The sequence below is a fragment of the Dermochelys coriacea genome, chromosome 1, assembly GCF_009764565.3.
Source record: "Dermochelys coriacea isolate rDerCor1 chromosome 1, rDerCor1.pri.v4, whole genome shotgun sequence".
NCBI classification, from domain to species: domain Eukaryota; kingdom Metazoa; phylum Chordata; order Testudines; family Dermochelyidae; genus Dermochelys; species Dermochelys coriacea.
Window position 1 is genome coordinate 15391375 of NC_050068.2, and position 27219 is coordinate 15418593.

At 45.3% G+C, this 27219-nt stretch overlaps 1 protein-coding gene across 1 annotated transcript in view; it reads left to right on the forward strand.

Moving 5' to 3' along the window:
* Positions 1–27016, forward strand: part of USP35 (ubiquitin specific peptidase 35) — a 65370-nt gene extending 38354 nt beyond the window's left edge. Inside the window, exons 4-11 of the mRNA XM_038383855.2 lie at positions 652–781; positions 6309–6410; positions 8659–8817; positions 9298–9491; positions 9606–9699; positions 20751–20857; positions 21902–23117; positions 25848–27016. Of these exons, the coding sequence (XP_038239783.1) occupies positions 652–781; positions 6309–6410; positions 8659–8817; positions 9298–9491; positions 9606–9699; positions 20751–20857; positions 21902–23117; positions 25848–26018 (2173 nt within the window). The 3' untranslated portion in view covers positions 26019–27016. The remainder of the gene's footprint in view (positions 1–651; positions 782–6308; positions 6411–8658; positions 8818–9297; positions 9492–9605; positions 9700–20750; positions 20858–21901; positions 23118–25847) is intronic.
* The last annotated feature ends 203 nt before the right edge of the window (positions 27017–27219 follow it).

The window sequence follows — 27219 nt, forward strand, 5'->3', positions numbered from 1 at the left end:
TAGTTTGAGCCCCCACATAATTTTCTGCAACTATACAAAATTAAATAGATAAAAATAGAAAAAATGCTTCAAGATAAACATCAATATAACTGTCGACATTATAATAAAAAATAATGAAATTCCGCCAAGCCTAACTATAAGCTGATCCTAAACTCATTGAAACCCAGTGCAGGAAAAATGTCCTTACTGTAAGAACAGTAGGACAGTGGAACAGATCTCTAGGGAGGTTGTGGACGCTTCTTCATTGGAGGTTTTCAAAAGGTGGCTGGAGAGCCATCTGTCTGGATGGTTTAGACAAAACGAATCCTGCATCTTGGCAGGGGATTAAACTAGATGATCCTTCCGGTCCTTTCTCACCCTGCGGTTCTATGATTCTATATGATCACCACTGGAAAGACTCACCATCCACTTTAATAGGTTTTGGATCAGACCTTCTTACCGGCTATGTAGTGCTGACTGAATTACCAAAATCCTAATCCAGCAGTCACTGCTCTTGGTGTAAAACATGGGATGATTTATTTGGGGCAGTTTCTTCTTGGGTTGTCCCAAGCTCCTGGATAGGATTTTGGAGGGAACGGGGTTGTCTGGGACATCATGGATTTTATAATCATATTTTAAGTCATTATTCCACATATTTGTTTTCCATTGTAGGATGATTGACTGGGTCTCTTGGCCCCTAGGGAAGAACATAGACAAATGGATCATTGCTCTACTGAAAGGTTTGGCTGCAGTGAAAAAGTTCAGCATCTTGATTGAAGTCACTCTTTTGAAAATTGAAAAGGTCAGTGTGCCCTTCAGACATGGCTGCAGTCAGAGTCTCTCCTTCCCCTTTAGTACTGGAGCTTCTCTGTCCTGCCTTTTGATCAAATTTGACTGAGACTTATATTGACATTAGTGCTGCAACCAGGTGATTAAAGGAGTCACTGTAGAATTGGATATTTGGTGCATTGGAGCTGTGCTAGTGGCTTGTACCCACTGGAGTTTGTACCCACCTTATCTTACTATCTACAGAACTGGTAGACTGGAGTCTGCCGTGTAAGGCTTTCTAGCTAGCAGTTCTTGCCTCCACATACAATGGATCTATAGAACTGGGAGGCAGAGCTGCCTAATCATTAGAGCAGGAGACAGGGAGTCAGGAGTTCATTGTCTGATTCTCATTGGCTCAACATGTTTCCTCAGACAAGACAATTACAGCCACCTCTAAAGTGACTGTGGATTTTGGATACCTCATTGTTGGAGGGCCCAACTTGAGACACTTAAGACCTCATTTTCAGAAGTGCCAAGCATCCGTAGTTCCTATTGATGTTAACTGTTGTGGTCGATGCTCAACGCAGCTGGGTACCCAAAATCAATGGCCACTTTAGAAAATATTACCCCTGCATCTCTCTGCCTCAGTCTCCCCATTTGTACAATGGGGGACTGTGATGGGCTTGGTCACAGAGACCCCTTGGAACTGTCACCCTTGGAACTGTCACCTGATGTGCTGAGACTACCTTTTTAACCCCCTTTTCCCTGCCAGCTTGGTACTTCAGAACCCTGTCTTGTTGAGCCAGACATGCTAGCCTGCTGCAAATACAGACCCAGGGTCCAAACCATGTCCTCAAAGCTGCAGACTTAACTGAAAATGTCTTAGCAAGTACTCCTGTCTTCAGCACTCAGACACCCAGCTTCCAATGGGATCTAAATCCCAAATCTGTTTTACTCTGTATAAAGCATATACATGATAAACTCATAAATTGTTTGCCCTCTATAATACTGATGGAGAGATATGCACAGCTGTTTGCTCCCCCAGGTATTAATCACTTACTTTGGATTAATTAATAAACAAAAGTGAGTTTATGAAGTATAAAAAGTAGGATTTAAGTTGTTTCAAGTAATAACAGACAGAACAAAGCAAGTTACCATGCAAAGTAAAAGAAAACATGCAAGTCTATGCCTAATACATTAAGAAACTGAGTACAAGTAAATCTCACCCTCACACATGTTCCAATAAGTTTCTTTCACAGACTAGACTCCTTCCTAGTCTGGGCCTAATCCTTTTCCCTGGTACAGACCTTGTTAGTTCCAGCAGGTAGCTTACGTGAAAAGCAGGGGATTCCACATGACTGGGAATGTTCCACCCCCTTTTATAGCTTTGGCACAAGGCAGGAATCCTTTGTTTCTTTCTGGGTTCCCACCCCTCCTTCTAAATGGAAAAGCACCAGGTTTAAGATGAATTCCAGTATCATTTGACATGCTCACATGTCCTGTGAAACCCCTAGTCTCCATTCTTCCAAGGCTGGCCAGCACGTACCCAGGAAGTTTTGCAAGTAAACAGAGCCATTTACAGCCAATTGTCTTAGTTGACGGGAGCCATCAAGATTCTGAGCCACCATTAATGGCCCACACTTTGCATAATTACAGTAGGACTTCAGAATAATACTTCATATTTCTAGTTTTAGATATAAGAATGATACATACATACAAATAGGATGACCACACTCAGTAGATTATAAGCTTTGTAATGATACTTTACAAGAGACCTTTTGCATAAAGCATACTCCAGTTACATCATATTCACACTCTCATAAGCATATTTCCATAAACATATGGAGTGCAACGTCACAGGGACAATACTTACCTACCTTGGAGAATCAGCCATGGAAGGCACTATTCAAGTGTAAAGTGTTATTGTTAACTGCAAATACCTCTTCAATGAACCAAACTGAGAGTGGCAGGGGCATATTATTTCTCCTGCTGCTGCTTTTGTTCTTTCCTTCCAATGTCAATTCATTAGAAACTGACCTGACCGCCATTTAAAATTGGCTTGTGTCAAGGTTCCTTCCCCACTCTGAACTCTAGGGTACAGATGTGGGGACCTGCATGAAAACCCCCCTAAGCTTATTTTTACCATCTAACGTTAAAACTTCCCCAAGGTACAAACTATTTTACCTTTTGTCCCTGGACCTTATTGCTGCCACCACCAAGCGTCTAACAAAAATAACAGGGAAAGTGCCCGCTTGGAAATGTCTTTCTCCCCAAAATCCCCCCCAGCCCTACACCCCCTTTCCTGGGGAAGGCTTGATAAAAATCCTCACAATTTGCATAGGTGAACACAGACCCCAACCCTTGGATCTTAAGAACAATGAAAAAACAATCAGGTTCTTAAAAGAAGAATTTTAATTAAAGAAAAAGTAAAAGAATCACCTCTGTAAAATCAGGATGGTGAATACCTTACAGGGTAATCAGATTCAAAACATAGAGAATCCCTCTAGGCAAAACCTTAAGTTACAAAAAGTCACAAAACCAGGAATATACATTCCATTCAGCACAAGTTATTTTATCAGCCATTTAAACAAAACGGAATCTAACGCATATCTAACTAGATTGCTTATTAACCCTTTCCAGGAGTTCTGACCTGCATTCCTGCTCTGGTCCCGGCAAAAAACCAACACAGACAGAGGGAACCCTTTGTTCCCCCCCTCCTCCAGTTTTGAAAGTATCTTGTCTCCTCATTGGTCATTTTGGTCAGGTGCCAGCGAGGTTATCTTAGCTTCTTAATCCTTTACAGGTGAAAGGGTTTTTCCTCTGGCCAGGAGGGATTTAAAGGTGCTTACCCTTCCCTTTATATTTATGACATCTTGTGATGCATTTAGCTGCTGGGATTATGGTAGCGATGAGTTATAGATTAGTTTCGGAAGTGTTGGCATTTTTTGCCCGTTATCTTGTGAGATGCCGATCTTGAAAGAGGAGGAAATGGTTACTAGCCCTCTGCTTTCAACGCACAGCTTCCAGTGATTTGTCTGAGGGGCTGAAGGTGTTGGAAACATCATGGCAAAGAAAGTGAAGATTAGTTTAGAAAATGTAACATCGCTTTACACTTGTTTAGCGCCTCCCATCTGAGGAGCTCAACTTATCTTGGCATTGTGGCAGCACTTCCAACCCTGATGAGGGATGGGGCGAGGGACACTTCACATGTTTAACAGGGAGTCTCTGCTCCAAAGAGCTCACGGTCATGGTGGGTGGAGAGACACAGCAGGTGCACACAACTGGCCACTGGGGGCAGGGCAATGTACAAGTGAAACAGTTATGCCTGGCATCCCGAGTAACAGTGCCAGCACCTCGTTGAGTGGTGAGCTTCCAAACACTCCTGTGAGCTGGGAAGCTGTTATCCTCCCCTTGCAGAGAGGGAAATTCCTGGCCCAGAGAGGTCCGATGACTTGCCAGGGTTCAAGCTTCGAGTCCATGGCACAGCCAGGAATAGAAGGTGGATCTCCTCACTCTCAAGCAGGTGCTGTAACCACAGGCTCATTACGTTCTCTTTTTGTGAGAGACTCCTCACTACAGTATGAAAACCGCTCGGAGAGCTTTCTGTGCCCCTGCCTGACCTGCCCATCAAATCTATGTTTGCGAAGCCTCCCACATGGCAATCCCAGGAACAGGGGATTCTTGTCTCAAGAGTATCCCTTCCCACTAAGCCTATCCAGTCTAGGTCCTGATGACAGGAAGCCCCGCCACCCAGACCTTCCCTTTCTCTTGCCTTGTATCTCTCTCCTCTCTGTCATCTTCAGCATTGCAGGGTGTCTCTCTCTGCCCTGCCAAGGGCCAGTACATGCTCCTCCTTCCTTCCTTCCTTCCTTCCTTCCTTCCCCGCTTTGCCTGCCTGCGGAGTGAGCCATTCCCTGTCTGGTACTGAAGAGAGACAGGGTGCTTTGAAGATGTGTTGGCTCAGCAGCAGCCGCCACTTCGGGGCTGGCGGGGCAGCCAGGAAAGGAAGCCAGGGCACGCACTAGCCTCTGGGGTTGCTGAAGCTTGGGGATGTGGGATTCAGCCTCTGTCTTGTGGAGAGGAGGATAAAGAGACCGACCACACCCCGCTGCTCTGTGCTCCTTGCTTTGCTGCCACTGGACGGAGAAAGCAGCCTCGGTCTCATCTCACCCAGCCACCGTCAGCCGACACACCTAGAATCGCAGCACTTGGGAGTAAGTCAGGTGTGCTGGCAAGGCTGCTTCTGCCGTAAATACACTTGAACTTGACTTCAAGAATTGCTCCTCCAGAAGTAGGAATCTGGAGGGTGCAGGGAACAGAAACTGTTTCCTCTTGGAGCAGCTCTTAATTACTGTGCCTAGGGAGCTGGTGAGACGTTACTGGGATCCCCTGTGCTGCAGTCACCGTTTGTGCCTTCGTCTCCTCTCACGGTCTCCCCAGCGCTTGGCTCAGCTCCCCATGCTGCTGCCGCCCACTGTCTCAATGCAGAGAGGGCTCCATGTCAGGACGGCTGTCTTGATTTTTAAAACTCTCCAGTCTCCCTCCAGGGCCTTGTCTCTGTTTTCATCACTCCCCTAATATTGACTTCTGCTGGTCCAAGAGCCTTGTGTTCGTGGCTCTGCCACAGATTCCCTATGACAATATTTCCCAAACAGTGGGTCCTGACCCACCATTGGGTCACAGGACGGTTGCCATGTCCAGGGCTGGATTAACCCATCACAGGGCACTGGCCTAGGCAAACATATACTTCTGGCCCAGTACACAGGGGAGGCTGTGGAGTGGGGGGTGGGGTTTAGACAGCGAGCCTGCCCTGCACACAGCTGACCGCTATGGCTTCTGTTTCATGGGGTTGAGCCCCACTCTCCTCTCCAGACACCGTGGCCTGGTGCCCAGGGTTTGGCCCAGCCAGAAGTTGGTGTCTGGTCACAATACCACTCACTCAAATTTGGCCCTGCCTCCCTCCTGTCAGTTTGGAGGGTTGGCCAGGCCGAATCTGAGTGGCTCTGCGATCCTATCATGCACCTGATCGTAGGGAGCCAGACTGGCTCTGTAAGACAGGAGCTGTCCCTGCAGGGTGCGTGCAGGGTGGGCCCACTCTCCAAGACTCCAGTTGTCCTCCCGCAACTCTCCTCCACACCGGGATTAGCTGGGATTAGGCTTGCAATGCTGGGGTGGCATGTACATATCGTGTCTGTTTAGAATGTAAGCTCTTCAGGGTAGGGATTGTCTCTCAGCCTCAACTAGCCCAAGGAGTTTGGGTTATGGTCCTTCATCATCCCAAACTGGAATTATCCCTAATCTTCCTGGCTTGCGCCTCCAGAACATCCCTCTATCTCTGCTGTTATTAGACGCTGTACAGTCTGAAGTTGTATTCCATGGCACTCTCCACATCCATGCACCAACCAGGCCTCACCCTACTTGGCTTAAAAGAGCAGATCAGAGAGTTTCCTGAGTCATGCAGAGGTGTTTCCACCAATCTTAATAAGACGTGAGGCCACCATGTTTAATGTAGTGCTTTGGTAGTGTGTGCACCTTGCCTTTCTGTGCTTTTCCCTCCATAGGTCTTTTCCAAGTTGCTATACCCCATTGTGAGGGAGGGAGCGCTGTCCGTTCTGCTGTACATGCTGCTGAGTTTCCAGCACTCACATGAAGCATTCCACTTGGTAAGGCTAAATCCAGACTTAAACCAGTGTGTCATACGGAACGTATCATAACTCAGTTCAGTACGATGAATGTAATAGCTAAGGTAGCTAAAAAAGAGCCTGGAAGTAAAGACACTAGACCAGTGGTCTCCAACCTTTTTATGCCCATGATCACTTTTTGAATTTAAGGCCAACCAAGGATCTACCCCACCCCTTCCCCAAAGCCCCGCCCCGCTCACTCCATCCCCCAACCTCCGTCACTCGCTCTCCCCCACCCTCACTCACTTTCACCAGGCTGGGGTAGGGGACTGGAGTTTGGGAGGTGGTGCAGGCTTTGGGCTGGGGCTGAGGGGTTTGCAGTGTGGGAGGGGGCTCTGGGCTGAGCCTGGGGCAGAAGGTTGGGGTGCAGAAGGGGATGCAAGCTCTGGGAGGGAGTTTGGGTGCAGGAGGGGGCTCTGGGCCGTGGCAAAGGGTTGGTGTGCAGGAGGGAGTGGTGGTGCTGGTTCTGGGAGGGGGATTAGGCTGGTGCTTGGGGTGCAGGAGGGGGTTCAAGGTGCAGGAGGGGAGAAGGGGCCAACGCGCCCCTGCGGCCCTGGGGGGGGTGGCACATGGCTCAGCGCACTGCCCCTCTCTGCAAGCATCACCCCTGCAGCTCCCATTGGCCACTGCTCCCTGTTCCCGGCCAATGGGAGCTGCGGGGGCGGTGCTTGCAGGCAGGAGCAGCGCGCAGAAGGCGACCCCTGCCCTCCCTCCCCCGGGGCTGTGCTGGGCACTTCCGGGAGCGGCATGGGACCAAGGCAGGCAGGGAGCCTGTCTTAGCAGCAGCCTTGCTGTGCCACCGGAGATTGCGATCAGCTGGGAGATCCTCTAGGATCGACCAGTCGATTGCGATTGACCAGTTGGTGACCACTGCACTAGAGAATCGTCTTCCATGGCCAGAGGTTCTCAAGATTATTTTTATACATGCCACAAATCGGTCCCCAGTCCTTCCTCAGCTGCTCCTCAGAACCTTTTGCATCCATCTCTACAGCAGATTGATGGTGGCACTGGGGGAACCAGAGCTGGTTTATTTGGAGTGCTCTGAGCCTAAGAAGGAGTTGATTGCAAGGGACCAAGCAAACATGCTACAGCAGGAGACCAGGGATGAAGACTGGAAGACGGTTCCTACCTTCTCCCTGATAACTCCTCCTGGCCTTGATTTCCCTTCTTTTGCTTGACAAATATAGGAGGCAAAAATGTCTGGCTTCCTATCTGTTTATATTGACATGTACGTCTTTGATGAGGTCTGAGAAATGTTCATACCAGATCTTAGGAAACTATTGATTGCAAAAAGGTGTTTGTTTCTCTCCCCAACAACATTTCCCATTTTTCTCAATTAATGAAATCGTCACAGATTAGCAAAAAAAGATTCAAGATTGAAATGAAAGAGGCATGCAACTGTTTTACAAGGCAGAGGCGGTGTTAGAGATAATTTCATTCAAAAATAGTAATTCAGGACAGATGAGGTGAAATCACAGGAAACAAATTAGTGAGAAATGTTGCATAAATTTGCATGGGAATTTTAAAACCAGGGTCTAGCACATTTATACATTTGGAAATGATATATTAGTTCCGTACTGCTACCGACCCAGTAGGGGGCACTTGTGTACAATTCTTTTGGGTTTAGAGTATGTAACATAACAGCTGCTTTAATTTCCTCTGTAAAGAGTGGATTTAAAACAAAATAATCAATTTGGCTATTTGGACATCTCTTCCCACCCATCCGGCCATAACAATTGCAGTGTAGTTTATAAAGATTGCAATAAAATGGTACAAATCACAGATTAATCAAGATAGGTTCAATTAGCAATATATATAGCTCATAGTTTAAGGTTAAGCTACTTATTGCTCCATTCCCGCATGCAACATTCCATTCCCTAGTAAGTGTGTATGGACAAATCGCACAGACTAATAGAGAGGGTGAAATTCACCCTTGCTCAAAGGGCTAACACAGGGCCTAGGTAACACACTTAAACCCCAATTAAGCCCTCAAAATAATGGTTAAGACCCTGATCCTGCACCACTGAAGACCAGGGGGCTTTGCTGTTGACTTCAATAGATTCAGGGTCAAGCCCTAAATGGGATTTAAGTGATGCACAGGCCTTGTGTGCTGGCCCTCTGGAAGGGGTGAAATTTCACACAGATACTTTAATCTAGGGTGCTGTGCGAGGTGTAGTAGATGCATAACTAGTCTGAGCCTTATGTCAGTGAATTTACTTTGCTTTTTTAGCTTCTTCCCCACATTCCCAGACTGGTGGCCTCTCTGAACAAGGAAGACTCGAACTCAGCAACAAGCTGCCTGGAACAGCTGGCCGAGCTGATCCACTCTATGTTCTTCCGGTTTTCAGGATTTCCAGATCTCTATGAGCCGGTCATGGAAGCAGTCAAAGTAAGGCATGCAGTACTAGTCTCATCCTCTGAACCGCATATAAACTATCTTTAGTTTGCTGTTCAATACAGAGCAACCTTGTCATCATTAGAGAAGGGCCTGAATTATATCTGAGCTCTCCTCACTCTGCGGGAAAGGGGATGCTTCAGATTCTGAATCTGGATCTTATTTGAAAAGCTTGGCCCTGTCTTTGGGGGAGGGACCATCTCTTACTATGTGTCTGTGCAGTGCCTAGCACTGTGGGGTCCTGATCACAAGTGTTGTTTTTAGCCACCGCTCTAATCCAAATAAAATAGAATAAATTATACTGTGCTTAAGCAAGTCATAGTGGGGAGTCGATACTGCCCCCTATGAGTTTCCAGTGACTTGAATTTCCCACTGAAGCTTTGCCGACGAGGTCCACTGGTACCTCTCATCGATTCTTTATTACCTCATAGAAAGTAAAATTGATTTTGACAAAGATCTCTGATTGTTTCTAAGGCTCTTCCAATTCCAAATGAAGACCGAATTAAACATTTATTGGGACAAAATGCTTGGACCTCCCAGAAGAATGAGCTGGCCTGTTTCTACCCACGTCTAGCTTCCAAATCTGACACAGGGAAGATTGGGTTGATTAACCTGGGGAACACCTGCTATATGAACAGCATCATTCAGGCTCTTTTCATGGCCTCTGAGTAGGTTTCCTTTCCCTCTCCTTTATCAACAGTGCTGTAAGTTTGTCTGTTACAAAAACTGGGTTTCCCCAATGGCTAATTTTCTCTGTCTGTGTTTTTGATTTGCTTTTAAAGCTTTAGGCACTCAGTGCTGAATTTAACCGAAAGCAATTCTCAGCCCTTGATGACAAAGCTCCAGTGGCTCTTTGCATTTCTGGAGCACAGTCAGGTAATTATTGCACATTCTTGTTTGTACCGTTGGTGTCAGAAAGGCTCATCTGGGTGCTACATCCTGCCTGGTTCAATTGCTGATAAGAGGCCTATGTGTCTTGGTGCAGTTTATAAAGTTTACAAATTCTGTTTCTATTATGTACTCCTGGAGGAATTCTTCACTGCGCAATGCAGAATTAATGTTCTGTGCAGAATTTCATGTTTCCCCTGGAGACCTGGGACTGCAGAGTTGCTGGCTGCCATTAGGGGCTGCTGTACTCTGCAGAGCCCGACTCTCCACCTCACAGTGAGCGGCGTGCCCAGCCTGGTGGGGATGGAAACTCTTCGTGCTCTGGCTGCCTGGCTTGATCCTCATCTGCCCGGGGATGGGAGAAGGCATGGGAGACCTGGCTCTGGTAAAGGGTGAGGAAGGGCAGGGGCGCACTGCACTGTTTCCCCCCGGCAGGACAGTAAAGAAGTTGTGGGGAGTAAAGGCTCTGGGAGGGATGGGGTGCAGGTGTCTCGGGCAGGGGTGCCCTATGGCTGGACTCTGGGGGGAAGGAGGTGCAGGTGTTTGGGCTCTGGGGGACTCCGTGCAGCTCTCTCCAGTACCCCGCAACTGGAACAGGGTTGTCATAGAGGTTTTTTTTAATTCTCTGCTCCTGGGGGAATCTTTTTTCTTGGGGTCTGTATTGTTAACACACTTGTTGACAGGTATTTTGAAATAAATTACCCAAATAATTGAAACTGGAGTGATTATATTGTGTTATTTTGACAAATAAATATGCAGAATTTTGCATAATTTTAAAATATTGTGCACAGAATTTTTAATATTTTGATGCAGATTTTCCCCAGGAGTAATTATGGGTTCAGATTTGGAAAAATATAAGTGGTGGTCTCTCCCAAGCTTCTCACTCATGAGAATGGGCAGTCTTCAGATTATAATCTCTCCTGGTATGGTCGGTGTAATAGTTAAATATTCATTCAATTCAGTGGGTTTAGAGATGAATGAGTTGGCAGCTTTTCGAACTCTTGTTTCAGGCTGCCTGCAGACTCAGCTAGACATGGGGGAGGAATAGCTCAGTGGTTTGAGCATTGGCCTGCTAAACCCAGCGTTGTGAGTTCAATCCTTGAGGGGGCCACTTAGGAATCTGGGGCAAAAATTGGGGATTGGTCCTGCTTTGAGCAGGGGGTTAGACTAGATGACCTCCTGAGGTCCCTGATAATCTATGATTCTATTATCATAATAGTGGTGATACATGGCTCATAGTTTGAAGGTTATCTTCACAACCATAAAAGATCAAGGCCAAGATTTTCAAAAGTGACTGATGAGTGATTTTGGGTACTTTCATTTTGGATGACAAATTTGAAGCCTCTTAGAGAGGCCACTGAAGGGTGATGGGTAGTAATTCCCAAGCCATGGTCAGCAGAGAGCTGGCTCTTCCTCATTTCCAGATGCATTGAAAGAAGATGAGAATGCATCAGTACTTTTCTGCTGTTGCTTTTCCATGCTAGCAACTGCTGTGGTTGCCACAAGGGTGTTACTCAACGGCTAGTGGGAGAGGAGGTGGTCTTCACAGTTATGAATAGAAGGGCATGGGCTCCACACAATTGCATGGGAAGGGTGGTGTCCACAAACCAATGGATATAAAGATGTGGTCATGCTTTGAAAACACTTGAACGTCCAGCACTGGGGATAACTCCGGATGTACTGTCAATGCTGGATAAGAGCTAATGTTGTCACACTTTGCCTGAGAGCTTGCTGCTTCATACTGTCTTCCTTCTCATTCAATCAGCTGCATTCCTACTGACTAAAATACGTGGTTACTTTAATTATCCATCTGATCCTGGGGCCCCGGCAGGCATAACATGTGGCAGTACTTATATCGTCAATCACACTGTCTCCCTATCAGGGTTCCCTCCCCACTCTGAACTCTAGGGTACAGATGTGGGGGACCTGCATAAAAGACCCCCTAAGCTTATTTCTACCAGTTTAGGTTAAAAACTTCCCGAAGGCACAAGTCCTTCCTTGTCCTTGGATGGGTACTGCTGCCACCACCAAGTGAGTTAGACAAAGATTCAGGAAAAGGACAACTTGGAGTTCCTGTTCCCTAAAATATCTCCCCAAGCCCCTTCACCCCCTTTCCTGGGGAGGCTTGAGAATAATCTACCAACCAAATAGGTAAACCAGATTCTTAAAAAACACAACTTTATTATAAAGAAAAAAAAGTAAAAGAAGCACCTCTGTAAAATCAGGATGGAAGGTAACTTCACAGGGTAATCAGATTCAAAACACAGAGGATTCCCCTCTCGGCAAAACTTTAAAGTTACAAAAAACAGGGATAAACCTCTCTCTTAGCACAGGGAAAATTCACAAGTTGAAAAGAAAAGGTTATCTAACGCGCCTTGCCTTATTTACTTCCTCTTTTTGTAATACTGAGACTCATTTTAGGATGATTTTAGGAGAAGGAGTTTTCTGACCTGATGCTTCTCTGCTTCCCCAGAGAACACACAAACAAAGCCTCCCCCCAACCCCCGATTTGCAAGTATCTTCCCTCCCCATTGGTCCTTTTGGACAGGTGCCAACCAGGTTATTTGAGCTTCTTAACCCCTTACAGGTAAGGAGGAATTCTAGGCTACCCTTAGCTGTATGGTTATGTCACTCCCTAACAGCTTCTAACTATTGTCTTTTCTCATATTGATCTTTCAGCTCTTAAAATCTCTTCTCATGCAGAACTGTGTCTCCATCCATATTAATTAGATAACCGCTTCCTCAAGGCATTAGTTACATTGCTCAGTAATATAGTACCTGCCTACAGTGATCAGAATAACGGGTGGAAGTTGTTTTATTTTTATAAAAGGATTTGGATCAAATTTAATGGAGGATCAAATGAACTGGTGAATGAATTAAGTGGAAGTCTCTGTAGTAGTTTATAAATAGTTTAAACATGGAAGGTGGAAATGAATAAAAGGGAACATGAAGAAAATATATAAAATAATGAGTGGGCTAGAGAAGGTAGATCAGTTAAATTGATGCTCCCAAGAGCAAGGACACATTCAAGGAAATTGAGAGGTAGCCAGTTAAAAACTGATAAAAGAACATACTTTTCTATATAATATGCAATTAGCCTGTGGAACTCACTACCACGAGGTACCATAAGGGCAAGAGCTTGGAAGGATTCAGAAAGGGATTTGTTTAGGCATTTATATGGACAACAGGAATATCCAGAGTTACCTTCATACATCATAGTATAAACAATTAGACGTTGGTGATTAGAAGTAAACTTCTCTCGGGCCAGGTTATCCTGTAATCTCCTTCAGCACAGTTTCTTCCTCTGAAGCAGTGGGTACTGGCCATTGTGGGAGACGAGATACAGGACTACATGGACCCACTGACCTGATCCATTACAACAACTCCTATGCTCCTAAGAATGAAGAGGAGGCTGAATTGAAATGTGAAGAATTATCACTTCCACATGAGCCCTCAGAGAGGCAGAATAACATTATCCAAGATGAAATGTAGCCAGGAGTCTGCTGTTAAAATGCTCCTGCTTATGCAAAATGTGCTGTGAGATTTTAAGGCATGTATGTGGCTGAAACCTTCATTTCAAGTCTCATTTGAAAGAGTAAATAACACAAATAGAGCATGCACTTATACAGCACCTTTCCCTTGAGGATCTCAGAGCACTTTACAAATGTAGGCCCATTTCAATGACTCTGCTTTACAGATGGGAAAATTGAGGCACGGAGAGGTTAAGCGACTTGCCGGAGATCACACAGCAAGACAGTGGCAGAGGTGGGACTAGAAAACATGTTTTCTGAGGCCTATTCCCTTACTCTAACTCCTGAATGTTCCCTAATTGCAATGCACCAATGAAGTTTGCCCTGGCTCCTGAGTAGGGAGGCCATTCGTTTGGTTTAAAATGGGACTGTCCTAGTTTTGTAAAGTTCCGTCCCTCTCTGCTAGTGATTAAAATCAGACATGGCTTTGTCTGATGGAAATCTGTCTCTGGAGGAGGACGCCAGTGGGGGCGGTGCCTCTGTGCGGCATGGCAGGGGCGGGCCCATGGCGTTCTGCTGTTCAGTCGGCGCAGCTGGGCCAGCTGCAGCAGCTGCCCTCTCCTCTCCTTGGCTGCTAGATGCTGCACACCAGGCAGCCAGCCGATACTTTGACGGGGCTAACAGCTGGTTAGACTCTGCAGGAAGGGAGCCAAACTGGCCTCTGTGCTGTCCCCTGTCAGGCATCAGGAAGCCAGCAAAAAGGAGGTTACAGTAGTCAACATTTTGAGATTATGAGGAGAGACCAGAGTTTATGCAGGGTGCACAGGATGAAAAAGGTCAGATTTTAGAAACAGCAGAGAGGAAAACACAGCTGGATGTGGGGGCATGGGAGAGGGAAGAATCAAAGAGGACTCACAAGTTAATAGTCTGAGTGGCGGATAGGGAAGATGGTGATATTTCAACAGCAAAGGAAAATGTAGGAAGCCATTTTTTTTGATCAGGTTAAATTTAAGACAAAGGGAAGACAATGAGGGGGCAGGGCTGAAGTACAGGATTGAAACTGAATGGATTGGAAAGGTAACTTTGTGCATCAAGGCCAAGGACTGGGGCCTGGTGGCTGAGGGGGAGGTTGACAGGCTGTTAGAATGGAGGGCCTGATATTTAAAGTAACCTCAGGCTCTAGCAGGAACTCATGTCTGTTCCTGGGTGGTACATCAGTAACCTCAGGTCTAGCAGGAACTCATGTCTGTTTCCTGGTAGTGCACCAGTAACCTCAGGTCTAGCAGGAACTCATGTCTGTGTGTCTGTCCCTGGTGGTGCACCAGTAAACGGTGTGAACAGAACTGTGAGAGACAGTATGCTTAAAAGGCTCTTAAACCCAGACTCCAGAGCCTACCACACTTGACTCTCCCAAGCAGAACATGTGACTCCATCATGGTCGCGTCGCTGCCTTGTGTTTATCGAATACATCGATGATGCTCATGCTCCAAACAGAGGAGAAACGTATATGGTTTAAAGCCAACTTCTGGTTTGGATAAGCAGCCAGCAATGAAACAGTCTCTCTCTAACGGTGCCCTGGGGGCTTGTCTGAAAACGGTGGGAGAAAACCCTTTCTAGCAGAACTGCTGCACTGGCTATCAGCACTTGTGTGGTACCAGTGCCTCTGCACCTAGACGGAGCAGGGGTGGAAGCAGCACATGGCTGTATCTCAGAGTAACCCGTTTACCTTAAATGCATATCACTAAGACCATTCAAAAGCAGCTGGAAAGTCTGGCTTGTGTTATGATCACCTCAGTGGGTCCCACATGTAGCTACTTTGTTGCAGAAAAGGGTAGCAAGTAGTAACATAACCAAAGGACTCTGGGATTCCAGGTTTGCTAACATCTGCTCCTTCACTTAGAGCAGAGGGTCAGATTCAGGTTTAGGGTAAGCAAGTGTGAACTTCACTGAAGCCAGTATTTTGCATATAAGAGTCAAAAAGAAGCTTCTTTACTGTACCCTGCTGGACCTTTCGGTATTGGGCTCTTTGGGTTCTTATACTGTGCCTGTCCCATCACCATAGTAGGGGAACACATGTCAGTCTATATGAACCATGGGAATTCTGTGAGTCTTTTAAAAAATCCTGGTCCCTGGTGGAAAATTAATAATCTCCATGATCAGTGTGACTACATCACTGCCCATACAGATAGCTTGTTCCCTCAAACTCTGATTCACAAGCAGTTCTTAGCTGTAGTCAATAAAGTCAACATCGTCTCTGAGTTTTTTTATAGTCACTGCGCTGAAACGCAAGACGTCTTTTAATCCCGAGTGGCTAAAAGAATATGAGTTCATTGCTGAAAGCAGGAACGGAGAGCATCGCACGTCTTGCAGCCTGTATAGGAGTGATGTAGCTGTCAGCAATCATCGAAAAGGAGACTTGAATCAACACATTTCTTCTGAAAAGTACAAACAGAACTCGTGCAGTACAGCTAATATGCAGAACTTCTTCAAAGCAAGTGTGTCTCCTCATGCCGATAATGTGACTGCTGCTGAACTTTGCAAAGTGGTCCATGCTGTTATGCATCAGCATTCGTAACGAAGCGTCAACGGTAGTGTAAAATTTAATAAAACTATTTATCATGACTCGTCTGTAGCTAAAGACTTGACTTGTGGAAAAAGCAAGGCAAAAAACATTGAGCAAGAACATTTTAGCCCCATATTCAATTCAGAAGCATTTAGAATATATTAAGAGTAATGATCTATACTTCTATTTGACCACTGATTCTTTAAATAAGGGATCAGCAAAGTGTTTTCTTTAGTATTAACGTATTTCAGTTTTGAAAAAGGGATTCAAACTTTCTCCTGGATTTAACTGTGATAGTCAGGAAACTGCACAAGCCTTTGTCACAGAAACATTTGGCTTTTGACCGCAGTTTGCAGAAGCTGTCAGCCTATGCAGCAGATAATGCCATTGTAAATTACGGGAAGCATAACAAGGTTTACACGAAACTATGGCTGTCAATTAATCATAGTTAACTCAAGCAATTAACTCAAAACAAATTAACTTGATTAAAAAAATTAATCGTGATTAATTGGAGTTTTAATCCCACTGTTAAACAATAATAGAATACCAATTTAAATTTATTATAAATATTTTTGGATGTTTTTCTACATTTTCAAATATATTGATTTCAATTACAACACAGAATACAAAGTGCTCACTTTATATTATTATTTTTGATTACAAATATTTACACTGTAAAAAAAATAAACTAAAGAAATAGTATTTGTCAGTTCACCTCAGACAAGTACTGTAGTGCAATCTCTTTATCATGAAAGTACAACTTATGAATGTAGAATTTTTTTTTTATATAACTACACTCAAAAACAAAACAACGTAAAATTTTAGAGCCTACAAGTTCACTCAGTCCTACTTCTTCTTCAGCTAATCGCTAAGACAAACAAGTTTTTGTTTTCATTTATGGGAGATAATGCTGTCTGCTTCTTATTTACAATGTCACCTGAGAGTGAGAACAGGCATTCGTATGGCACTGTTGTAGTCAGTGTTCATGCTATTTACGTGCCAGATATGCTAAACATTCATATACCCCTTCATGCTTTGATTTGTAGATTGCAATTCTTATCTCTTTTTACAGTGCAAATATTTGTAATAAAAATAAAAATATAAATAGTATAAAGTATAAAATATTTGTAATAAAAATAATGTATATGTATATATAATATCCGTATGTATATAATAGAAGTATGTATATATAATATACAAATAATGTATTTGTAATAAAATAATATAAATCGTATAAAGTATAAAATATTTGTAATCAAATATAATATTTGTAATAAAAATAATAATATAAAGTGAGCACTCTACATTTTGTATTCTGTGTGGTAACTGGTTTCAGAGTAGCAGCCGTGTTAGTCTGTATTCGCAAAAAGAAAAGGAGTACTTGTGGCACCTTAGAGACTAACAAATTTATTAGAGCATAAGCTTTCGTGAGCTACACGGCACTGCGATGGGTACCCGCATGGCCCCACAGTATGCCAACATTTTTATGGCTGACTTAGAACAACGCTTCCTCAGCTCTCGTTCCCTAATGCCCCTACTCTACTTGCGCTACATTGATGACATCTTCATCATCTGGACCCATGGAAAAGAAGCTCTTGAGGAATTCCACCATGATTTCAACAATTTCCATCCCACCATCAACCTCAGCCTGGACCAGTCCACACAAGAGATCCACTTCCTGGACACTACGGTGCTAATAAGCGATGGTCACATAAACACCACCCTATATCGGAAACCTACTGACCGCTATTCCTACCTACATGCCTCTAGCTTTCATCCAGATCATACCACTCGATCCATTGTCTACAGCCAAGCGCTACGATATAACCGCATTTGCTCCAACCCCTCAGACAGAGACAAACACCTACAAGATCTCTATCATGCATTCCTACAACTACAGTACCCACCTGCTGAAGTGAAGAAACAGATTGACAGAGCCAGAAGAGTACCCAGAAGTCACCTACTACAGGACAGGCCCAACAAAGAAAACAACAGAACGCCACTAGCCATCACCTTCAGCCCCCAACTAAAACCCCTCCAACGCATCATCAAGGATCTACAACCTATCCTGAAGGACGAGCCATCGCTCTCTCAGATCTTGGGAGACAGACCAGTCCTTGCTTACAGACAGCCCCCCAATCTGAAGCAAATACTCACCAGCAACCACACACCACACAACAGAACCACTAACCCAGGAACCTATCCTTGCAACAAAGCCCGTTGCCAACTCTGTCCACATATCTATTCAGGGGATACCATCATAGGGCCTAATCACATCAGCCACACCATCAGAGGCTCGTTCACCTGTGCATCTACCAATGTGATATATGCCATCATGTGCCAGCAATGCCCCTCTGCCATGTACATTGGCCAAACTGGACAGTCTCTACGTAAAAGAATGAATGGACACAAATCAGACGTCAAGAATTATAACATTCAAAAACCAGTTGGAGAACACTTCAATCTCTCTGGTCACTCGATCACAGACCTAAGAGTGGCTATACTTCAACAAAAAAGCTTCAAAAACAGACTCCAACGAGAGACTGCTGAATTGGAATTAATTTGCAAACTGGATACAATTAACTTAGGCTTGAATAGAGACTGGGAATGGATGAGTCATTACACAAAGTAAAACTATTTCCCCATGGTATTTCTCCCTCCCACCCCACCCCCCACTGTTCCTCTGATATTCTTGTTAACTGCTGGAATTAGCCTACCTGCTTGTCACCATGAAAGGTTTTCCTCCTTCCCCCCCCTGCTGTTGGTGATGGCTTATCTTAAGTGATCACTCTCCTTACAGTGTGTATGATAAACCCATTGTTTCATGTTCTCTGTGTGTGTGTATATAAATCTCTCCTCTGTTTTTTCCACCAAATGCATCCGATGAAGTGAGCTGTAGCTCACGAAAGCTTATGCTCTAATAAATTTGTTAGTCTCTAAGGTGCCACAAGTACTCCTTTTCTTTTTGTGTGGTAACTGAAATCAATATATTTGAAAGTGTAGAAAAACATCCCAGACTATTTATAATAAATTTAAATTGGTATTCTATTATTGTTTAACAGTGGGATTAAAACTGCGATTAATCGTGATTAATTTTTTAAATCATTTGACAACCCTACCAGAAACTGAAAAATGCCAACAGGGACACTTTAGCAGCCAGTTGCTTAGCACATATTCTTCATAGCACAACAGATTATGCTGCAGAAAAACGTTGTCAGTGTAGAGCATTTAATTCTAAAGGTTTATTCTCACTTCAGCGTTTCTGCTACTGGAACAGAACAATGAAAGGCGATTTGTGACCGTAAAGTGGAAGAGTGCAATCTGTTGAGACACGTTACCAGGTGGCTGTCTCTTTTGCTGGCAGTCAATAGATTACTGAAGTGCTGGAACCCACTACCCAGTGATTTTTAGTGTTTAGGAGAGGAGGAGTGTCCCAAAGTAATCTGGATATGCTTTGGTAACAAGGGGGATACCAGTGAGGTTGTTGAACTACATTTTCTCTTTGTGAGCCATGCTCTGAAGCTATTCACGGATTGTATTGAGGCTTTAGAAGCCAAGTGCTTTTTAGTTTTCTTTTTAGTGCATGAGCTCACAAAGGGACGAATATGAAACTGGAGGGAAGGATTAGGGACAAATTCTTTGGATACATGTGAATTCTATGCTCCAGGGATTTACTCAAGATATCCCTGGAAGGTGTAAAAAGGGCTTCATGACCTTTATGAAAGAGCAAAGAAGTATCTGCATGACAGGTATGACTTCACTTTGCTTTCACAGCAAAGTGTTCAGGTTAGCTCTTGAAAAACCCATCAGCTTTGAAGAATTTTTCTGAAGCTATTTGCACTTGTAGCATGAAAGAATGAAGAATTTGGCATGGTAGAAAGTCTAATCTCTTCTCTTGCATTAAAGGATTGCCTGCCTCATGAAGAGAGGTACCCAAAAAATTTCACCAGAGCACAGGGCAACTTCAAGAACTTGAAGAAAATCAGCTGTTACATCTCTTCAATACCACATGGCAATGCTCACACGGAGGGGGTTTTCTTTTTGATGATCACAGCTTGCAGAAATGTAAAGATACAGAGATCATGAAAGTGGAGCTCCATATATGTGTCAATTCAACAGAGGAATGGAAGAATATGTACACTGAACAAGAACAAAGAACTTCTGAAGGCCTGGGATGGGCACCGATAAAAGGCTATGGTATTCTGTGAATTTTGGCACACCACACAATCTGCTTCTCGCTAGCAAGCCTAACTGCCTTTACATTGTCACATTGTTCCCTACACACAAATGAACACCGTCTTTTATTGAGGAAGTTCTGAGTGACGTTGTAATTTTTCATGCCATATGTTTAATCATAAACAGAATTGAATGCAGGGTTTGCAGGCTGTTGCATTGTCGAGCTTGCCAAAAAATCAGAACTAGTCTTTTACAATAATACTCGGGAATGAGCTGGGCATTTTAAATGTGGCAGTGTTTTCATACAGGTTTCATTTGCTAACATTTCCACATGTGGGGTCACGCCGGCGGGAGTGGGGATGCCCTATATTCTGGAGATGCGTCAGCGGCCACCCTACTCCCTGAGTTTGCAGTGTACCAGCATTCCAGTGGTAAAAAGAAATCTTTTTATTGTCCTGCTAATGTTACACTCCAGGGACAGTTTTAAACCTGGAGTTTTATTGAACTTAGTATCAACCCCCTGCCCCCAAAGCAAACATAGTTTGCACAAGCCCCGCTCAGTTCTTTCAGAGCACATACCACTTTTCTGCAACCAGAGCTGTCCCCTTTGGCCCCCTCAGCAGACCTTCAATCCTTAAAGGGACAAGGCACAGGTACCTCTATTCCTGACGTTCTCTGATGCATGCTACACTGCCTCCCGACAGGTCTCCGTGACTGACTGTGTCTGCAAGGGCCTGACCCAACTCTTATTGAAGTGAATGCAAAGTGATGCCCAATGGGAGTGGGACTGGGCTTAAATGCTTCTCTTCCTCTTATTTTGTTGTTGCCAGCGACCTGCTATCTCACCTGAAGGCTTCCTCTCAGCCTCCTGGCCTCCTTGGTTTAGCCCTGGAGCTCAGCAGGACTGTTCTGAATACCTGAAGTACCTGCTGGATCGGTAAGTGGCAGCCTTTGTACACGTTTAGAGTTTAAACTCTTTGGAGCAGGAGGCAGGTCTCTCTGTTCTGGGTTTGTACAAGGCAGAGCCTCCTAAACACAACATGATAAATGATAACAGAGATGCAAACAGTTGTTCATCTGGGTCATTGTGCTCATCCCCTGCCAATGTGGGATTGTTCCCTAGAGAGAAAGTTGGACAATTAATATCAGTGATCATTTCCAAGGCCTTCTAAACACTGTATGGACTCACAGGTGAGTAATGTACTGGGGGTCTGACTGAGTGAGGTTACCATGGACTAGCTGGGCCCACCGAGGGGATAAGGAAGCTAGTAATGTCAGCTAGGGCCCAAGGGGGTTCTTTCGTTCACAGGCTGGAGCACTGTGTGTTTAGAGCTGTAGGAGAAGGGTTCTAGTTACAGCTTCAATTATAAAGCCTACTTCAGGCTCTCCTGTATATAAACTTTGGCTTGGAAAAATCAGTTTGGCCTGAAAATTGCCCCATACTCCCTGAAGGCAAAGGGGATTGTCTCTGCCGAGTGTGTGGGAAAATCTGACTATTTCTGAATGACACAAGTATTTAAAAAAAAAAAAAACCCCTGTTTGAAATTTTGACTTTTGTCTAAAATTTCTGTCTCTCTGTAGCTCAAAAGCCACAGATCCTCTTCAAATCCCAGCTGCAGGTGGGCATGCAAAGGAGTTCTGGCAGAAATGGGGTGTGTGGCACATGAAAAGTGTATGCGCCCCAAATCCCATTCCCTCACCCCCACTCAGGCAGAAGAACCACAGCAAGCAGGGTCCTCCAGGCCAAGCTTTACCGTGTGGGGAGTCACCAGCTGTGCTGAGCCATAAGGAGATGAAACTCCATAAAGTGATAGTCTTTGGCTGAAAGTGTTGAGAAATTGGAAGTACATCAACCTCCTAGGGAGTTGGGCGTGAAAAAATAAGTAGTGAGAGGCTGTCTGTGGATGAGGGACCACACGTTGGTTGGAGGTTACTGGTCTGTTGTGTGATTTCTAATGCAGGTGTTTTTCCTCTGTCAAAGGCTACATGAAGAAGAAAAAACTGGGAAAAGAATTTACCAAAAGCTCAAAGAGTCCAGCTTGATGCCTCAGGCTGAGGAGAACCACTACTTAAACAAGACATTAATTGAGAAAATGTTCGGGGGTAAGATGATGACAAAAATCCGCTGTCTGAAATGTCTAAATGTCTCCTCCCGAGAAGAAGCCTTTACAGACCTGTCCTTGGCTTTCCCACCATCCAACCGACACATGCGTCTGCAGAGCTACCCAGCAGTTTTACCAGTGGAAGAAATCGGCCCACAGATTATTGAGCCACCCATAAAACCACAGAGTCAGGCAATGGAATCTCCAAGGAGGCAAAGAAAGCACCCCGTGTCTGGAGAACCTCCCGTCCAGCTCTTGCCAGTAGAAACAGTAGGGTTCCAGGAAACAGAGGGACAAGCGACTCCTTTCATCCTGAGATCTGACAGAGATCACATCAGTCTGGAGGCAGTGAAAGATCCACTGTTGGCTTTTGGAGAGCAGACCTGTGGCTCCGAGGACTCCAGATCTGTCCCGGACTTGATCAACTATTTCTTATCACCAGAGGTGCTGACATCCGAAAATAAATATCACTGTGAGAAGTGCGCTTCCCTGCAAGATGCGGAGAAAGTGGCCGAGCTGACGGAGGGGCCACACTACCTTGTCCTCACCCTGCTGAGGTTCTCCTTTGACCTGAGGACCATGAAGAGGAAGAAGATCCTGGATAACGTCTCAATTCCATTGGTGCTGAAGCTGCCGGTCCTGGTTGCCTCTGAGGACTCCGGTGAAGTTTGCCAGAACAGGAATGGATTTGTGTCCATGGTGTATGATCTCTGCAGTGTGGTGGTCCATTCTGGAGTCTCCTCAGAGAGTGGCCATTACTATTGTTATGCCAGAGAGTGTACCAGTACTAGTGCCAGCAGTCAGCCAAGGGACGGGGCACAGAAAAGCACATCAGACAAGCAGTTGGACTTTGAAATCCAGTGGTACCTCTTCAATGACACCAGGGTATCCTTTTCCTCCTTCGAATCGGTCAGCAACGTGACCTCTTTCTTCCCCAAAGACACGGCCTACGTGCTCTTCTACAGGCAGCGGCCTTCCAAGCAGAGCTGGGCCGTGCATGAGGCTGTTTCAGATGCCGTCCGGCTGCATGGAGAACCTTCTCTCAGTAAAGACTTGATGGAAGCCATTTCCAAAGATAACATCCTGTATTTGCAGGTAATTCCATTTTCCTTCTGCACCACGTTTTAGGGGACTGATTCTGCTTCCATCGAAATCAGTGTCAGCTTTTCTCTTCGCTTCAGTGGGAGCAGGCCTGTAGATTACACTCATGGTTCCCAAAAGCTGAATCTCATCTCCCTTTTAAATCCAAATGTAAAGAGTTTCATTATTATTTGTATAACAGTAGCTCCAACTGAGATCAGGGTCCCATTGCGCCAGGCATTGCACAAACACAGAGTGAGACACTCCCTGCCCTCAAGAGCTTACAGTCTAAATCAGTGTTAGGCCGGCGGGCTGCAGGTTGCCCACCACTGGTCTAAATAGATAGGTCAAAATGTGGTAGGGGGAAAACAGGCCCAGAGGGGGAAGTGATTTGCCCAAGGTCACACAGCAAGTTGGTAGCAGAGACATAATTAGAACTCAAATCTCCTAAATCCTAACCCAGGGCCTAGTTTATGTGTTGCTTTCAACCGGTCTTGGTACAGTAAGCACCTGGGACTGCTGTGAAGGATGCTATATACATGTATGCTGACAAGCATTTTCATTCACCATCATCAAATCTGAGTGCATTGCCAATCACGGCAAAATAATCCCCTTAACACACTAGTAAAGTAAGGATTATTCTTATTTAAAGATAGGGAAACTTAGGCACGGAGAGGCAAAGTGACTTGCCGAAGGTCACATAAGAAGTCTGTGGCAGAGAACACCCATTTCCTACCTCCTAGTCTTATTCCTTAAGTACATTCCACCCATTGCTGTTGTGGGTGTTGTGTTTTTTATACCAGACAGAATGTAGGCATAAGGACTCATTGGCTTAGTGTGGCTATAGCCCCATGACTGTTTGGGGAGAATCATCCCAACCAGCTACACGTACATTGCTCCCTCTCATGCCTGCCTTGTTTGAGTTTTCTGGTTTCCTATGAGCATGGTCTGTGCATTTGTAGCCAGACTTCAGCTGGTTTCTGAGACTAACAGCAGGTTTCCTCCTGACTGCACTGCCTAGAGTGCTGCTGACCTGGCCTGAATTGTACAGAAGGGTTTGGCATGGCTTCATTTAGGTGTTTGAGTGACTTTAGTCCTCAGACAAGGTGCTACACTGCCAGCCCTTCAGCCAGAACACCTTCCTTGTACACGCAATGGCTACAGCAGGGGTAGTGGCTGCATAAAGCTTCCTGCCATAATAATAATGCCTCAGGGCCGATCCCTCCAGATCAAAGCTAAGGATGGGAGGGGAGCTCAGTCTCCTGGCTCACTTGGGTGGAATGGTCCGAAGAAAGGTTGAGTGTTAGGCAGAGTTGCATGCTGGCCCTCTCCGCACTACAGTGTGGTCAGTCACCCTCCTTCCAAGGGTCTCTCTGCTGTGACTGCCTGTACAAAGGCGGTGTGATGGTGGTTTGGGGCTGTGAGCCCTTGTCCATAGATCAATTCAATGAGACTTTACTGCCAGGGCAAGGCAGACAAGGGTTGCCACAGGGCAAGGAAAAGGGGGTCCCCTATCAGAGGTGGGTATGACCCACCCAGGACAAGGTGAGGTTTGATCCCCAATGTCCATTTGTCATTCATGCCCACTCCTGTGTAATGGCAGGTCTGTACATTACATGACCCTTTCCCCAGGGTCAGCAACAGCTTTTCCTCATTGCTTTATAGGATGACATAAAGAGAGGAATTTATCCCCATTGAGGGAATAGTGGCAACTTTACTGAGAATATGTAACAGGAGAGTGGGCTTATGCTGTTAGGACCAGTTCCTCAGCGGGTGTCAGATCAGTTAGTTTGATTGAAATCAGCTGCGTCAACTTACAGCAGCAGAGGGTCTGACCCTCATGTTCTCCAAGAAGGCTGGAAAGCAGGAAGAAGATGTGAGAACTCAGAATAGAAACAGGACAAACATTTTGTGTTTAAACTTCCATAAGCAGCAGGGGTATCCCATCAGAAGTCACAGGACCTGTTCCAAAGAGAAGAACCCAAAGAAAGGGAATTCTTCCCTCTACTCACTTAGACAGTTGGCATCGGCTAGCAATTGTCCCTCTTGTTACTTGTTCTTTGTCTGCTATTGTGGTATGAAATAATCACTGCTTTTCATTTACGCTCCTGTCTGGGTTCTTCCCCCTCTTGCTGCTGTCTGTGCTTCACACACTGAGATAGCTGAGCCACGATCACTCGAACAGTCAGAAGAAAGGACATACCTTTCTTGTGTACCTTGGAGGTGCAGATTCACCCACAGGAGGTTTTGGTTGGGGTATGTCCCCAAGGACTTCACGCTTTTTACAGGCTTCTAAAGCAGAGTCAGATTTCTAGGGCCCAAGCCTGCCAGACACTGAGCATCCTCAGCTCCTGCTGACTTTAAACAAGTGTTTGAGGACCATGGCACCTTGCATGATCAGGGAGGGTGTTTGTTTCCCTTCTGCCTACCATGAATTCCGTAATGGGCATTGATGGTGGCCAGGGCCACCTTGCCACCTCAATCAGAGCTTCTACTAGAAATATCAGTTGTTGCTTCCCCCTGTCATGCAGGACCTAGGAGTTCCACTTCCATGTTTCACGCCTTATCCGCTAGACCACATGTTCTTTTTGGTTTAGGGCCAGCAGCTCAGTCTCAAGAGACAGCCTCTCTACTTCGAGAGAATCTGGGAGCAGCTTTCTCACATGCATTCCTTTGATGTGCCTGAATCACTAGACTTCAGATAAACAGGCCTGGCTTGTTTTTGTTTTTTTTCCTTTCTCCCAGGAGCAAGAAAAGGAAGCAAGGAACAGAGCTGCCTACATTTCAACCTTGCCCAAATCCCCTCTGTGGTGGAGAGATTTTGACAGGGACAAGGATGACGAAGGCTCCTCTGGGGGCTGTGGTCCAGCTGCTGGAGGCGGAGGCTCCGGCTCGTTTCATGGACTAGTCTTCTAAAGGCGCCATTGAACACGAACACTAACTATAACCAACAAGCAAGAAGCCCCGCTTCAACTTCATTTCTAATCAAGCCATGGGGCCCACAGAGGCCAGAGTCTCCTCTCACCTCTTTTGAAGTCAGTGTTACCAAGGAGAGGAGTTTGGCCCTGAATCCTGTCTAAGTAGAAGGACTCGCTGCTGATTCAGGGAACACATTGCTGGTTGGAGTTAAATCACTAGCACATGGAGATTCCCGTTGCTTTCTATGCACTTGGTCTGAATGCCTTAAATAATATTACTAGCTTCTGAGCTCTGCGGTGATGAGCTACTGACTGATAACTAAGAGAAGTGCCACTTTCTTAACTGTAGCATCATCTTGCCTGCTGAGTGCACCATTGATCAAGACTGGGGCAGGGAGAGGGGCAGGGAAACAGGACTCTTTTGGAAAAGACCAAGTGCAGCACCAGTGACCCAAATGCAGAGCCCAAATCTTCCACATGGAAATGGGATCTATGGCCAAGATCTTCCAGAAGGGCCTAGAGATTTTCAGATGCCTCAGGTTTTGGGTGCCCAACTTGCCGTACCCCTTAAAGGAGCCTGATTTTCAGGAAGTGCTGAGTATCTGCCCTCAGAAAATCAGACCCCCTTTAAGGCATCCCACATTGGGCACCCAAAACCTGAGACACCTTAAAATTGCTGGTCACTTCTGGAAATCTTGCCTTGTTGAGATCACATGGTGCAGCAGCCACAGCTCCATCTTAATCCTAGCAGCCAGGCATCTTGATTCAAGATGGAGTATGGGATGCCAGTAGAGTACACTGTCATAGTGTCTGTGATCACGACTCTTGGTAGTGGCTGGTTCCCAACAGCTCTTGTAGTCTGCCACTTCCTCACTTCCTGCAGGGCTGACTTCTCTGGTGTGAGTGGGATGGAGTTGTGCTGTTTATGCCCAAGGGGCTGGGTTCAATTCCTACTGCTGACTGCGGTGTGTGTGTGAATATTGTGTATCCATAGAATAAAAAAACCCCCCAAATCCTGAATTAAATTCAAATGACAAAAACAGGAAATCTGTTAGAGAGGCTAAATGCAGCAGATCAATTATGGAATGAAAGTTGTTTGTTCAGTTCTAATTAGTACTATCCAACCCTTTTGAGGTTTGCCCAGCACTAGCACCATTTCCTCTCACTTCTAATCATTCTAGCCCTCATTAGGTTTTTCC